This window comes from Leopardus geoffroyi, chromosome B2 (genome assembly GCF_018350155.1).
Source record: "Leopardus geoffroyi isolate Oge1 chromosome B2, O.geoffroyi_Oge1_pat1.0, whole genome shotgun sequence".
In the NCBI taxonomy this organism is placed as follows: domain Eukaryota; kingdom Metazoa; phylum Chordata; class Mammalia; order Carnivora; family Felidae; genus Leopardus; species Leopardus geoffroyi.
The window spans coordinates 8,273,963-8,290,759 of record NC_059332.1 but is presented as its reverse complement, the minus strand read 5'-3'; the positions used below and the strand labels follow the sequence as shown (position 1 = coordinate 8,290,759).

Sequence of the window (16,797 nt, the reverse complement as noted above, 5' to 3'; positions counted from 1 at the left end):
GCATCATCATATTTGCATGCCCTTTTAGGCAACATTTTAAGGTGGAAATAGGCAAAGAAGTAAAAACAAAAAATACAAGGTGATCTATGAAACAGGAGAAATTCAGTGGGAGAGAGGATTTTTAAAAATCCACCCTACCTATAGGAAGGATGATGGAAACCGACTTTTGATTGCCGAGTGGTTCACCATACAGAGGACGGCCTTTTCGTATTTAAGTGATATCCCAAGGTTGATTTTAACTGCTCACCGCCACGTGCAGTATAGCATTAAAGTGCCTTCCCCCAGGTCAGCAGTCTGTACTGTTATTAATGGCTCCACTATTCAGGGTCTCTCAATTCCTGCAATATGGTAACTTGGTGGCAGTCTGAAACATCCAGACCTACTAAATAGGTTCAGTAGGATTCTCTCAGCTACTCGGTGAGTTGGCTTTGGTTTCTGCTGTTTAGTCTTTGGTAACCATTGAGAGGTTCCTGTCTGCATACGTGATAAACGGCTTTTCCTAGAGCCACTCACCGACATGGCCACACTGGGGTTTAAGCAGACTATATAATACTGTGTTTGGCAGGAGAGGCCATTAAAAAAGAAATCAAAGCAACCCTCATAACTAGATTCCTTTTTGAAAGGTGTTACTGACCAAGAAATAAAGCTCAGAATTGGCAATCGTTTGGATTAAATGACTGTGCCCTTTTCTCTTTCCTCCCCACTCAGCCCTTCCCCCAAAGTAGATTGATAAAAAGAGTACATGGGATTACTTGAAGCTTTCATCTTCCTTCGTGATCACTGTGGAAGAGGATTTTCTTTTTATTCTTGGTTTAAGTAGAATCTTTATTCCTGCTTTAAATTTCATATAAAAACTACCCCCCCACCTGCTAGACAAAAACTACCGTGTCCACCTGCAACCACAGTTTTTTAGGGTTGAATTTTATATATACTTGATTCGTCGTGTATCACCGAGAGGAAATAGGGACAGAAGGTCGTTTTGAATCTGACTGCTCCCATTTAAGTTCCACGACGTGCACGTGCAGGCGTGTGCGCATGCCCACAGCTAATGACTGGTTGCAATAAAATGTGGTAAAATTTCCGTTTACCTTCATCACCTCTGAGACAGTGAAGTAACATTAAAGGGGAAAAACAGAATAGACAGAGAGAGACAAATAGATCAATTTTCTTTAAAGAAAGACATTTTAGGGGGGAACTAGCATTCATTTTTTTGCTGTTGTTGTTTTGTTATCATTGCCATTCCTCAGTATTCTATACCTATAAACTGCCTAGCAGGACTTGTATGTGCTTGAAGAAGCTGCACTTTCACGGCAGGAGAGGAGATCAGAATAAATCACAGAGATGCAGGTGCACAGTAATACAAGTAGGCTCTTTCCCCTGCAGCCTGAGTGCCTGGCCCATAAAGCAGAGGCTCTGGAACTGAGCTCTCAGGGTCTCCCGGAGCTAAGCCAAGAGGTATGGGGGGAGCGGGAGAGAATAATTGTTATTCAGTCTTCTTTAATGAGATGTATTGCCCACTGCTGAAAGATTGTGGCAGTGTCTTTTGTTATGCTAATTAGACACCATCAGCGCCTGGCTGCCTTTGATTTCTGCTTAATCCTTTCTGCTTCCTCAGCCTCAATCCTGGCTGGCAAGTGGGGGAAAGATGGTGGGATATAGTGCATGTGTTATTTATTACTCACGTCTATGCCGAGTTCTTCGGTAACAGGGTCGGTAAGGAAAGGTTTATCTTACCAAAGGCGGTATGTATTTCGGACATTCATTATTTGGCTTTTTTAGAAATGAATTTGAGAATGCTCGATCTCTGCCTTTTTGGTCGAAACACCATTGTTTTGTTTTTATAGGGCTGCTTTCGCAGCCACACGAAATGGGAAATTTAGATGGCCTCCCCTTGGTTGCCTGGATCTCCCAAAAAACAAAACAAAACAAACAAACAAGCAAGTTGGTCATGCCTTAGCTATGGGGGAGCCTGTGATGGACCAGAAAACGGAAGCAAGAATAAAGATCAAAAAGAGGAATTTCCCAGTTCACAATTCCCACCTTTATAACTTATAGATATATGTGTGCATTCTTTCCTAAAATTAAATTGTTGCATCTATATGATTACCAAAATTAAGAATGTTTGTGGTGAGTTAAAAAAATTTTTTTAACTCACCAGTGAAATGGATTTCTGTTAAATCCTTAAAAATTACATAATAATGGTCTAGAGCAGCCATGTCCAATAAAAATGTCCTGTGAACCGCAGACCGTGTTCTAAATTTTCTGGTAGCTACACTAAAAAAAGAAAGAAAACAGGTAAATTTTAAGAATATATTCGATTTGACTCGATCTGTCAAAAATATATGCATGTAATCAATACCAAATTCATGAAATAGTTTACATTCTTTTATTCATGTTAAATTTTTGAAATCTGCTGTGTGTTTTTTACTAGTGTGTATTTTACAACACCTCTCAGTTGGGATTTGCCACATTTTAAGGGCTCGTGGCCACTGTGCTGGGTGGTGCGGGTTTAGAGTTGTTCAGTAACTCACTTGCCTAAAAACAATTGTCACTATAAAATCCATTTTTCATGTGATGGATGAATATTACGGGCTGTATGACTCTGGCCATGTCACTTAATCTCTAATGAGCCCTAGTTTTCTCATCTATAAAATGATGTATTTGAACTAAATGATCTATTAATTCTTCCACCCATGCCAGCTCTAAAATTGATGATTCCAAAAATTCACATTTAGAGTCTGGGTGTACTAGAACTTATCCATCCTTGCCTATAACGTAGTGTTTGAAAAGAAGCCTTTCACCCCGGAGAAAACTGCAAGGTGTCCTGCAGACCAGGCCCACCGTTTTTCCTCCAAATGTCCAGAGCTTTCTTTGAATTCTTCTGAGTCTTACACTGCAGTCGTGTTTAGGAGAATGAAGTTACCTGGCTCTCAGCAGTCTTCACGCAGTACTTCTGGAATGAGGTTCTTGAGGAAAGAGGTGAGGGCGAGTGGCAGGTAATCCCTGCACATCAGTAGAATTACATAAACGCTAGATCTCTAAAACGCAGTGGCCTCTCTTTATCTGTGTCATCTGGCTAATTTATTGTGTTATCAGTGAAACAAAAATCCTAAAGATGCTTTCCTCCAGGAAAGGTGGTCTGTTAATTAGTTCTGAGCTGGTAAGTGTGACCATTTCTGTGCCTGTAAGAGAAGCTCATCAAAGAAGATTGATCCGGATGTGCTGAGGAATGACTGGGAGAAACCAGTGTGAAAAGATCAGGAAGGTGGAAGTGAATGGGATGGAGATAATTGTCCAGCCTTAGAACTGGACTATTAAATAAAAAAGGGTTCCACAGAATATCTCATAGTGGTCTCATTTAGTCATCCCATTAATAAGATCTCATGGATAGATATTACTGGCAACATCTGGCCTTGGGACTTGAGATAAGTTTTAAATGTTGAGCACTTTCCTATATCGCCTGGGCATTGTCGAGCTTACCTGGTGCAGGAAAAATAGATCTAACATACTTTGTTCCGGGTCTGCAACGAGAAAGGGAAACTCGTTCGGGTTTGTTAAGAGAGTGGATCTCATGTTCTATGTTTTTTAACACAGTTTTTTTTTTGTTTTTGTTTTTTTTTAATTCCACAAAAGCATTATAGGTAACACCTTAGAATGTTCTAGAATACCACAAATGTACAGGCAGGTAGTTAAAACTTGGTTGTTTTTTGAATTGGAAGTTCAGTTAGCACACAGGTCTGCATTTCTAATGCTGGAAAGGGATCTGATTGGCATTTATCATGTAACTATTAGCTGTAGAGAATTATTTTAACCAGATCAATAAAGCACAGTTACTGTACTATGACTGTTGGCTCTCAGCCAGCAGGTGACAATAGCTCTGTTACTAAGAATGGGATTTTATCTCTCACTGGGAAGAGACTCCCTTAGATTGTCTTTTCTCATGGTAGAGTGGGCACATGGCTGGAAAAAAACCCAGCCAGGGACTGAAGAAGACAGGGCACAGGGCTGTTGTTAGCAGAAATGTCAGTCTGATTTGATTCAAGAGAACCACCTTGGGTCTGATCTCTTTATATTGCATCACTGCTTTTGCAAAGAGCCAAAAATTGTTTTTTGCCGTTTTCTTCCTCTTTCTTCTGAAACGTGAAGAAGGAACGATAACATCACAAAGATACTCAGGGTAATTAATGGATATGCATAGATGAAATACTTAAAGGTATGGATATTCTACCCCAAGGGAACAGTTTTTTTCCCTATTGAATGTATTTTTTCCTACTAGTAAGTAGAGCTAAACAATATATGGTTTTGCACCTAGCAGATACTGCTTTGAAAAACTCTAATAGCATGTATTTTCTGTCAGTGTCTAAGAGCCCGATATAAGTCAGCCCCTTTGAGAATAAACCGTCCAGCGTCTCTCAGGAATCTGTAAGTAGACCAATAAACTGATGGCAAGGATTTTGAGTATGATGGACTTGGAGTCTCATTACTTGTTTTCTGTGCTATCATCATTTTTGACACACATTCCTGTGTCATGGCCCTTTCATTAGAGAATGGAACTGTTGAGTAAGGATGATATTAAATTTTAATGTTATTGCTATTATTACTGTCGACTGTTTTTACCATTAGTGTGCCTGGTTCTTTCATTCCAGCTTCTGCACGGCCAGAAAACAGGAGTGTGCATAAACAGTCAGGAAAATTACCGTATACCCTGGAGACCCGGCATCACATGCTCTGCCTGTTGTGAATGATGAATCAAACTGGAAAGGTTATCATTTTCATTAGCTAGGAGAGAACAAGACCACACTTTTCTCCAAGTGTAATTACAGTGGTTCGCTGGCAACATTACACTGCAGTAATTAGTCTAAAGGTGTATGTGAGGGCAGGCTTTTGCACAGACACTAGAAATATTATTTCAGAGTTTAGGGTCACAGCCTTGTGTTTAACATGTTCCAGGCAGCTTGGGGTGGGGGGTGGGGGGGGGGGACTAATTTGACTGGAGCTAAAGAAAGACATTTGACATTTTCCAGAGTCATGCATTCAGAAACCAGTCAGGTAGGAAAACTGTATTTTGTTATCTACAAAAAACAAGAAAACAAAGAAAAATAACAAAAAACCCTCAACAGCTTACCTGCAGAAATGGAATGTTGGACTATTTCATAGGATAAACAGAGATAATATTCAGGTTTATTAGGAATGGTATATAAATAATTACGAGAGCTTTTGATAGATGTGTTCTAATCTCCTTTTTCCCCCTAAGGCAACTGGACAGAAAAATTAATTTCTGGAAACTTTTCAGAGGAAACAAAATAATTTCTTTACCTTCCTATTAACTGTTTCAGGAAATAAGTACTTCGTTTCCACTGGTCCTCAAATATATATTCGTTCTTTGTGAATGCTTTTTGGACCCTGAGCAGTTACACTGAAATATCGAGGTCTCTCTAACCTGACCCTCCAGTTAGGTTAGAGACTAGAATTGGAATTTCTTTTCCAAACCTTCTCTCAGGTTCTCTGTATAAAGTGAGATAGAAATGAGGGGTGGGGGGGGGGGACTAATAAAAAGAAATAAACTTTACATATAGTTTACACTTAAAGTCATATACAGGAGTTTCAAAGAAACCTTTTACTTCTTCAAGTGCAGGGAGTCCTTCCTAAGTGACACTTCTTCCTGAGTTGCAGGGAGAAGTCCACATAGTCTAATGTCTTTGTTTCATGTTGTGTTGCTTGCCTGCCTTCAAGTGATTCTGTTCAGTGTCTCTCTCTAAATCCTGGAGGATTTAAAGCCCCGTAGGAACTTTCCAAGGACGAATGGAGAAATAGAGCAGACTTGAATGGGCATTCACTCAGCAACCAAATTCTGTTGGAAACCACTGCTCTTCCCTGCAAGCACGTGTTTCACGTGTGTCATCTGGGCATATGGTTAGAACTGATGTTTCTCACAACTTCAGGCACTTAGGAAAGTTTAAACATAGATGTGACACAAATAACACAGCTAGCTGATGATGTAACGTACTAAAAATTCTACCCAAAAATTGAATTTTAAAACCCTGCTTTTTGTTTGTCACAGATGTTTCTCTACCCAGGGGCAAGTCACGCACAGCGGAATGAGATCTTTGACGTCGTCCCCTTTGTCCAGCTAGCACTTAAGTAGGAGGCACCAGGTAGCATGGCCTTCCGGTTCCAAGACTTCCTTTTCTGCTCTCTGTCCGTGCCACTGACCAAATCACCGCATCTTGCCAGCTCTTTCTGTGGAATCTGAGATTGTCAGACCTGCGTCTGGTTCTTACCTTCCTGGTCTATTTAGGGAACCTCTGCCTCTGTGGGTAAATAAATAAACAAATAACTCGGAGAACCTTTCTACCGGCCTTTCAACAAGGCCTGGAGAATTGTGCCTCTCGCGCGTTCCTTCACATCGGCTCTGGGAGATCGCCAGGAATGCAGGGTCTTGTGAGTCCTTGTTCTATACCCATCCCTCGCTTTGGTGACACGGTCTGTGAAATGGAAGAAGAATGGTTTTACGAGACTGTTCTTACAATTCACTTTTCATAAAACATCGTTCTAAAGTTAGGTTACAATGGACCAAGTTCTGCACACCCTAGGAATACAGCTTTCTATGCGGACATTTGATGAATACAAGACAAAATGGGCCCACTTGCCCAGGTGCCAGGTGCCAGGACTGGTGACAGCCCCTTGTACGAATGTCGTCAAGGTCAGACTTGGTAAAAGGAATCTGAGTTTCCCATAGAAATCCTTAACTTCCCAGCCCAAGTTCCTAGATTCTCAAATGTTGAAGAAATTAGGGGCACCTGGGTGGCTCATTCAGTCGAGTGTCCAACTCTTGATCTCGGCTTAGGTCATGATCTCACGGTTCGTAAGATCGGGCCCCACCCATGTCAGCCTCTGCACTGAGAATGTGAGCCTGCTTGGGAGTCTCCGTCTCGTTCCTCTCTCTGTCCCTCCCCTGCCCATGTGCTCACTCTCTCTCTGTGTCTCTCTCAAAAGAAATAAGCTTTAAAAAATAATTTAAAAAAAATGTTGACGAAATTAAGTGCACATTTTAGTTAATCAACTGTATATATACCTATAAAGAAGATCCGAGGCAAAAGCGTTGTCTTTGTTAGGATTATAAAACAAGGGCTTTGCTGGGAAGATTTTGACTGGCTTCTTTAGACTCATGTCACGAGACAGCTTTTTTTTTTTCTTTTTTTTAATTTTTTTTTTTTTTCAACGTTTATTTTTGGGACAGAGAGAGACAGAGCATGAACGGGGGAGGGGCAGAGAGAGAGGGAGACATAGAATCAGAAACAGGCTCCAGGCTCTGAGCCATCAGCCCAGAGCCCGACGCGGGGCTCGAACTCACGGACCGCGAGATCGTGACCTGGCTGAAGTCGGATGCTTAACCGACTGCGCCACCCAGGCGCCCCACGAGACAGCTTTTTGAGAGACTTTGTAACTATTTCTTTGGTGTGCATTAGAGATCACATTACTTTAAGTGCAGCAAGAAAGTAGCTGTAAATTTGCAGAGGGCCATAAGCGTATATTTACTTTAAGGAAAGCAAGCCTGGGTGTAGAGTTCGTGTTTCCTCCATCGGAAAGCTCTCGGGCTCACCAGGCCCTAGCCTGCCGATCTACCATGAAGAGTGACCTAGAACTTTGGAACTGAAAGGTCCTTTACATGTTATGACCCACTTCCTCATCAGCCTGACTCTCCTCTACCCACCTGCAGCCAGTTTCACCCACCCCTCCCTTTTGTGACAAGGAATGTGAAAACCCAAAACGTAGTCACATCTCTTTTATCTTAAAAAAATACTCTGCTCAGACCCCGTGTCTCCCCCCACCCCCTGCCCCAGCATCTACATGTGATCCTGTCAAACATGTGGCAGCTAGTGTTTTTGAATAACCCTCCCTGAGATGCTCTCTCCTAAGTTCTGCTAGAACTCTGCACCCCTGCTTCTCCCCACACTTCCAAGTGCCCCCTTCCCTCCTGTCCTTGAATGTTCCCCCCATCTGGAAGCTGCCTCGGAACCATGCTTCGGGCTCACAATTCCACTGGCATCTTAATTTGCGCTACTGGTCACGATCTTTGTGCAAACATTTACTTTAACCTCTTACATATTCTGGGGAGTTTGATCGTTTCTTGAATAGCACAAGCCATCTTTGTGTTAAGTTCTTCTGCAGAAGACTTGTCTTAAGCCAGTGCTGTAACCTTGCATTCCTGTCAGTGATGGTGAGGTAGCCAGAGGAGAATATCAGAATGTCAGGTGAACGTAGATGTCGCAGAATTTCGGATGAGACACGGTGTATTCTCCATCATTCTCCGTCGGTAAAACACACGAATCCCTTCCAGTGGATTCTCTCTGCCTTTAGCACATTACATAGCTGGGCCGTGGCTGTCCTCATGGCCTAAGGATATTTGTAGCTTTGCCCTTTTTCTCCAGATTCCCTGCTTCCCTGCCCTCCCCGCCCCCCACCCCCCAACTTCTGCCCCAGACCGGGACAACCTTGCTGGTTGGCAGAGACATTCTTAATGCAAATCAGGACAATTACCCTAAATCTTGTTTGTTATATATGGGTCCTTAACCATGTTGGGTTATCCTATGAGGTTGGGGAGAAAACAGTTGGAAAGTAGAGGGCGAGGTAGCTCACTTAGAAAAAGATTTGAGCCTTATAAGCAAACCCTTGGTCCATAAGTTCCCTTATTGTCACCAAGGCAAAATTGCCTCTTCGAGGGGGTCCCGCCTGAACTTCCCTCCTTCCTTGGCGTCATTGGTGTTTTTAAGGTTCCTTCAAGTAGTCACTTCTCTTAAAGGTTATATTTGATACTCACTTCATTGCACCTTCATTCTGTGTATCTGTATTCTGTATATCTTCTTTATGTACGAGAGCATTTATTATCGTTTTTGTTGGTTTTTTCAGGGGGTTGGGATAGATTGCAGCAGCTTTTGATAAAAGTCCTAGTTTCTTAGGCTCATTTTTTGCTAAGTATCTTCTGAGGAACTTTAGGAGCCTCACCAGTGAGACAGAATCTGTGGCCGGGGGGACACAAGGCAGAGATGTTTGCCGCCGTAAATCACTGCACGTAGCTGTTTTCCTGCATCCCTTTGGCGCATGATAGTTAAATACTCACCTACAAAGAGTTCTCTGATGGATGATCGAAAGCCTTTCCCTCTACTGTACAAACATAGCAAGCCTTTCAAGCTCTGTGTATGTATTGCTATCATTGTTAGTACCTCCAGGTAAAATAGAACAGCCCAGAGATGATGACTACAGCCGTCCACATTCATACAAACAAGAGGAAAGAAGCAGCCTATGTTTTCAGTGACTCTGCAGTCTCATATTGTTGTTAATTTCCCAAAAACTTAACGTGAGATCAAGTGTAATTGCAGATTTCCTTAAGAACCATTGACAGATACTTATCTTAAGTTATAAGCAACTCACACTGTGAACTGTGTATAAACATTCTAAGTTTTCTCCCAGAAGAATATACTTCAGTGAAACCCAGTATCCATCAGTCTTTTTAAATAAACAGAGCCGTTCCCATTCAACGCTGCAGTTGGGGAGACTTTCTTTGGTTGTGAGTTGATTTTTAAAAGAGATTAATGTTGCAGCAACTTCCCATTCGTTTTCAGGGAGTGAAATAAGTCTTTGATAAGGATCATCCTCAAGACCTTACGACCTTTGGCTCAGGGGGCTGCATTTTGAATGAGGTGGTAAAAAAGATAGTAAATTGCAGTGTGTTTAGGCATTGGCATTGTACGACGGCAAGGGGTGTTTGGTGTTTTGTTTTGTTTCTAATTATTAGGTGGTCTGTTGAGTGCAGCTGTGTTTATGTTTCCTAAATGCTAACTGCCTGAACATGGTGACAAGTCCCTATATCTGAGAATAGGGACTGCTTTTTAAAAATCTTCTTGTCCATGTGCTTTAATAATGGAGGGTTGTCTTTATCAAGTAGCAAAGGCAAAAATAATTTGGGGCAGTCATTCAATCCAGCTAGTTTGCTACATCAGACGTTTTGACAACCTTATGAAAAAAAAAAAAGAATTGATACTCTAAATGTTGCATTTAGCAGTGGAATAAACTTGGAAATAGTAGAAGTTTGTAGACTAGTCACATTTCTTTAACTGATGTTTTGGTTGATTTAACTTCTTGGTTATTAAAGATACACACTTAGATCATAAATGTAGATTGATCCTGTAGAGAATTAACAGTCCCATATTTTTTCTGTCTTTCTTAAAAAACAAACAAACCAGTGAGCATAAGGTCATGGCTTCAACAAAGAAGAAACAGTTTCTTAGGAGAGAGAAAAATGTATATAATCAGTAAATAGCTATACGAATTTAATCGGTAATTTCAGAATCATATGCAATGCGTGACATGTTTAGATGCAAGGACTTAATGACTAGTTTTTGAGGCATTTTCTTCAGTGTGACATCCGTCATAACTCAAATTAATGTTTATTACTACTCTTTACCGTTGCGAAAATATTTTCATGAATTTGGATTAGAAGCAGCTTGTCCTGGCTTGTTTTGCAACTTTGCTTCAAGAAACAAAGTGATACTTATAAGACTTTTGTGTGTCTTAGACGCCTTAATTAACTTCCTCTTAGGTGGAAAGAGGAAGCTGAGTTTTGTTTCTTAGGTAAGAACATAAGATTTCATGCTATGCTCATTTTGTATTAGCGCATAGATAATAATGTCTTTCAGGAAAGGTGAATCAGTGCTTCCTGTATTAGCTGTTCAGTGAGTAGCAATCCGGAGTCTGCTTTCAGTCCGAGAGGACACTGCCTACTGATCCAGAACTCTTTGGGCGGGCAGTTTTCTGTGGGATTCTCAGGTTTCTGTCTTTACCATTCCTTTTTTTCTCCCCTTGCCTCCACAGATTGGTGAAAGACAACAAGTGTTAGTGACAGAAGAATCTTTTGATTCCAAGTTCTATGTCGCACACAATCGATTCTATGAGCAGGTGAGAGACACTTCTGCGTTAAGTTCTCAACGCTTTCTCCAAAGTGAGAAGGTTGTGAAGTAAACCACTTCAAGCAAAAGGAACTTCAAAGGGATGGAAGGTGGTAGAATCTTGTCACCGCAAGGCTGTTCTACAGCCTCCAGCTAGCTAGACTAACGGGGGCTATCTCCGGTGGCTCAGTCTCCAAAACAACCTCCACAAAGGAGTAGCTGTGTTTTAGTCCTCATTACTCTTAGACGGGACCAGCTGTAGGCTGTGGGAGCTCAGGAGGCAGCTCCCCCTGCCAGAATTCCGAAGCCTGGCAGGGCACAGGGGAAAGTCCTGCCCAGAGAACAGGAAGGATGTCTGCACGGGCGACATCAGCCTGGAAGGGCCGGGATTTCCTCTCACTGTCCCAGCGCTCACTCAGGGGGTCGGTCGCCTGGTTATTTTTTGAGTTGTGTTTAGTTTTAGTTTTTTGTTTTTTTTTTAATTTCCACCTCGATAAGAATGCTGGGCAAAGGGAAAAGAGTCCGTTCCGTGGTTTCAACTCAAACAGTGTGACTGACTCTGGAGACCAGTATGGGGATCAAAACAGCTTCACTTTGAGAGTCGTCTTCGAGGGCCAGCTCGAAGGGCCCCCCACTCACGGGCTGCCCCCCCCCCCCAATGAGCTGGCCTGCCTTGCCGCCCCCGGAGCCAGCCAGGTTCCTGTTTCAGCACTTGGGACTCTGCTTCCCCCAGTGGTCCTGGGAAGGGCCCAAAAAGACATGGTGTCTCCCCTCCTACATGGGACACTGTCTCACGGGCCTAGGGCTTTCGAGGGTCCCTCCTGGATTGTGTTCACTTGTCTTAATATCAAATGGGTTTTCCTACTTTTTTTGTTCCTTTCTCATCAGATGAAGAGTGAATTTTCTTTTCTGTGGCTCATGGCTGAAATCAGAGCTCAGGAAGCCCCTCAAGGCCTCTGTGGGCAAGTCAGGGAGAGGGAGGCCGGGGAGGCCGGCTACCTGTGGTGGAAAGCAGAGTGGCAGAAGCTGGAGCGCCCCCCTCCCCGACCTCCCCCTACTCCCCTCCCCCACCGCACCACGCTCCACATGGAATAACCCCACCCGGGGCCCTGCAGCCCCCGGAAACTTGGGAGGCTCCTGTCAAGGCCCACGGGAAGCCTGTCCTGTTCTGTCCCAGGCCCGGCAGAAACTACAGCAAGGAGGTGTCCCCCGCACTCCTTCCCCGTTTTCCATCTCATTAGTTGCCTCCAGAGAGCCGTTTTCCTATTCAGGCCAACCTGCTCAGCCCCGGGGAGGAACTCGATTGTATTTTTGGTCGCCTCTTCCCTCTCTTTTCTCTGCCATCTGGGTTTTTGCCTCAGCGGGGAACTTTTTTCCCCTTCATTTTAAAGGCAATGGCATGCCTCATTAGCTGTTTCCTCCAATTTAAAGCAGTCGGGCTTTTTCCAATTATTAAAACTGGAGGGGAAAAAAAAAAAAAAAAAAACACTGAGCCCTTCATTCAGATCAAGGCAGCAGATCAAGGAGAGTTATTTTTCCCCCGGAATAGCACCACATCTCTCAGAGACGGTTTACTCCAGAGATTTCCTTGTTTTATGAAAACCGATGTAAAAGGGCTTTCATATTCTGGTAACTGAAGCCTTGTAGTTCCTGGGCTTGCCGTGAGTCATTCACCGCCCAGGTGACCTTTCTCCTACCGTCGGATGAAGCCGCAGGCTCAGTGGTCATGAAAGAATCAAACCCGGAAAGACCGAGATCCCAGAGAAATTGGTTGGGGACCGCCAGCGCCTCTGTGACTTGCTGGTGTCCACAAGGAAGCGTATCAAAGATTTCACAGGCATTCTTTTTCCGAGTGAGATGCGTTCCAGCAGGGGAGATCGTATCTAGATATCAAAGGATTGCTGGATTAGAATTTAGTCTATTTGTTTTGGATCCCACCTTAAAAAGACTGGCACGCAGCTGCGGCTCTGAAATAGAAGCGTGAGGGAAACACACTGCGTGCAAACCAGCGACAGGTCCCCAAAGGAGCGGGGCATCTGCTCGAGGTAGACAAGTCCTCTCCATCAGACACCTTCGGCCGGCCGGCTGACGGTTTCCCGTCCACTCGAGCAGGGGATCCTGGATGGAGGTGGAACCTGGGTGCATTTGATAACAGAGGGAGGGCAGGGAACAGGAACCCTTAGTTCCAGGAGTCATCCGGCCGCAAACACCAGCGTTTGGGATATTGAGAAGGCCGCTTGTACACGTTCTTGCCCTGCCTCCCCCGCCCCCAACCAAAGCGCACGCCCACGCGCTCGCACACGCTCCCATCCACGTACACGTGCAGGCCTTTGATTTGAAGCGTCTACTCAAGCCATTCTTCTGACAGCTGCCTTGGCAGGTATTAAAAGTATAAGGCTTTCATCAGTGTTGTCTCCGTTTTCTTCATTGCCCGGGACAGCCAAGAGCAGAATATCAAAGGCCTGTCCAAAAGTGACTGGCTGATTGCTGGGGGATTTCCCGGGCCTGCCTACCACATGCCTCAGGACAGCAGGCGTCCCGCAATGAGAGAGCATTGTCTGCCGCCCGGCAGGAAGCTCCTTCCAGAAATGCCTTCCTCGCCCGAGATCTCCAGGTCCTTGAGCAGCTGCAAGATGGAGCCTACTTGGGACAGGATCTCAGAGCGGGAAATAAAGGATCTTAGGGGACAAAATCTGAATAATACAGTGTGGGCTTCAGTTAACAGTGGCACATCAGTATTGACTTGCTAATTATATGTCTTACTAGTGATAGGACACTCACGCCAGGAAAACTGGGGGCGAGCTGTACAGACACCCTCTGCCTTCTGGGCAGTGATTCTATAGATCTGACGCGGTTCTAAGATTTGATGTTCACTTAAAAAAAAAGATTAAGCCTTCTGAACTTTCTTTCAAGGTTTTAGTGCCAAAGGACCCCACATTCATGGGGAAGATGATCGAAGTGGACATTTATGAATCAGGAAAACATTTTATGAAAGGGCAGCCGGTATCAGACGCCAGAGTATACACGCCATCCATCAGCAAACCATTAGCGAAGGGAGAAGTCTCGGGTTTGCCAGAGGTGAGTAAAAAGACGCTTTCCTCTCTACCCTGCTGGCAAAACAGCAGCTGTAGTAGCACCGTGACTCCAGCCCACGTTTCCGTTATCGTTTGGAGTTCCCTTTTTATGCATGCATGAGGCTTTAATCCTTTCTGACAGATTGAAATCTGAATTAGGAAGATGCATTTTTGCCGATGCCTCTAGCTTTGCCCCTCTGCCTGGAGACGAATAGCTGTTTCTGCTTCCGGGCCAGAAGCGGAGGGCAGGAGGCAGTATTTTCAGGGGGAAGATGGAACACTGAGGACCATCTGACTGGTATATTTCGGTGTCAGCAGATCCTGCGTGGAAGGGGGTTAGGAAAGGGACATTTTCATGCTTTACAAAGCTGTTTATCGCATAGTCAAAAGCCGCAGTTAAACAGGCACCAAACTGTGTCCATCCGATGTGTGCGGTTAGGGACCTTTCTGTAGGGCGTCCGTTGAATATCTGCTTTGGTCACGTGGAGTGAAAATTAAACAATTTTTTTTCTTTCTATAAAAAAGTAACCTGACCCCTGTTTTATACCTTGGTGTAAATATGGCTGTTTGCCAACCTCTCTCTTACATTTCATTGAGCTACAGTTGTAAAAGCTGATGGAGTGTGAAATGAAAATGTGTGTCACATTTCCAAGCATCATTTGATGTCCTTTCTCCAACACAATTGTTAAGCACTCCAGAAAAAAATACGCAGCCATGACTTCACATGCGGAAAAAGGGAGAAGTGATATTTATCTGACCGTACAATTCCACAATTGTTTAAATACGCGTATTATCTTTCCCCTGAAAATAAGTCACAACGGCATGTTAATTGGACTTTGAGAGTAGTGACAAAGAGGGCCCTCTTATCTCCGTTCTCACTTAACGTGGTGATGGACTCTGGTGTCCAAACATGAGTGACACCTCTCACGAGCCTGACAAGTGTCTATGCACAGCCATCTGACCGATAATGGAATGACGCACACCAGCCTCTGTCACAGCCCCGCCAACTGTGTGTCGTCCTCAACAGGGAGTGAACTCTAATACTGGATAAGCATAACCATGAATGTTTGCTGTTGTTAAAAAAAAGAAAAAAAAAAATCCTTGGGGTTTGGGATGGATGACCCGGAAGGAACAGTATAATCCAGAATTTAAATTTTACTGCTAGAGAGTCAGCTTTTGATGTGTTAGCCAATACTTTAGAAATTAAAAAAAAAAAAAAATTTTTTGATGTTTGTTTATTGTTGAGAGAGAGACAGAGAGTGAGTGGGGGAGGGGCAGAGAGAGAGAGGAAGACACAGAATCCGAAGCAGGCTCCAGCCTCTGGGCTCTAGGCTCTGAGCTGTCAGCACAGAGCCCCACGCGGGGCTCGAACTCACCAACCATGCACACGACCTGAGCTGAAGTCGGATGCTTAACTGACTGAGCCACCCAGGTGCCCCAATACTTCAGAAATTTTTAAAGGAAGTTGGTCTGTGGTGGTTGTTGTTTGCTTTTCTACAGAGCGTGTATTACAAGGTTGACTTTAAAATTGCCACAGTGAGGGGCGCCTGGGTGGCTCAGTCGGTTGAGCATCCCACTCCTGATTTTGGCTCAGGTCACGATCCCAGAGTCACAGGATGGAGCCCCACGTCAGGCTGTGCGCCGAGCACAGAGTCTGCTTGGGATTCTCTCTCTGTCTCTGTCTCTCTCTGCCCCCCTCCCCCATTCACGTTCTCTCTCTCTGAATGATAAAATAAAAATTAAAAGAAAATAAATGGCCACAATGCAAAGGACTTCACAGCACATGGCAGTAGGGGGCAAACTATTATCTCAAAGACCCTGCCGGATGTAATCCCATCAACGTGTGTCCGTGGAAAAGGACAGTGTTCGGAAACATGATCGTAAACCAAGAAAAGCAGTGCCCTTCTGTTAGTTCCTTAACTATACTGTTTCTTGCTAAAAGGGCAGCCCCATTTAAATTCCGGGGGGTGGGGGAGCAGCCTTTTCCCCTCTGCCTTCCTCCCTGCCTCCAGCCTAGAAAATGTGTTGACATCTGCTCCCACCGCCAGCCTCCCTCCACCCTGTGCTGTCCGAGATCCTTGCTAGGATGTGCTGGCCCTCCTGACTTTCAAGGAGGAGTCTTAGAGTATGCATGAAACCAAAGGGTTTGGGATTATCAGTTCGGATGCTCGCGTCGAGAGGAAATCAGGCAAGTCTCTCGTTACCGTGTGCGACTTCCTGGACATTAATGAGCATAGCTTTACACTTCATTATTTGTCAGCTTTTAAAGATACGCCAGGCTCGGGGTCCAGAAAGCCTTCTTTAATGAATTTGTCCTGATGTTAGAAATGTTGTTGCTGATGGTAGAAACCAAAATACATTAGGCAGGAAGAGAACAACCTACATTTTTGTAGAATTTAGAAGTAGTTGGTAGAGGTGAAAACCATGCTTCGGGCACTTGGAGCTCTGCGAGCACTCGCAAAGGTGCTGGAACTCTCGAATGAAAACATCAGCTCACCTGCGTGGATGAAGCACGGCCTTGGGGTCAGACGGACCTGACTTTGCATCTGGACTTGCCAGTTTACCCGAGCCATGCAACTCCCAAGCTTAATTTGGAATCATAATGCGTGGGAATCATAATGTCTATCTCATAGGGCCGTTGGAAGGAATACATTCTGGAGTGCCTGTAAACCACCTGATCCTGTTCCTGGAACATAGCACACAGCTACCAAATGGTTGTTTCCCATTTCCCTGAAATCTAGTTGCGTCTAGAAAGAGCAAAACTCTGAAGATGACCT

At 44.1% G+C, this 16,797-nt stretch overlaps 1 protein-coding gene across 8 annotated transcripts in view; it reads left to right on the top strand.

Moving 5' to 3' along the window:
• CDKAL1 (CDK5 regulatory subunit associated protein 1 like 1) overlaps positions 1–16,797 on the top strand; it is a 715,645-nt gene that overhangs the window by 617,856 nt on the left and 80,992 nt on the right. For all 8 annotated transcript variants that reach the window (XM_045497247.1, XM_045497246.1, XM_045497240.1 and 5 more), the window contains 2 exons: positions 10,873–10,956; positions 13,860–14,024. In XM_045497247.1, coding sequence (XP_045353203.1) covers positions 10,873–10,956; positions 13,860–14,024 — 249 coding nt within the window. The remainder of the gene's footprint in view (positions 1–10,872; positions 10,957–13,859; positions 14,025–16,797) is intronic.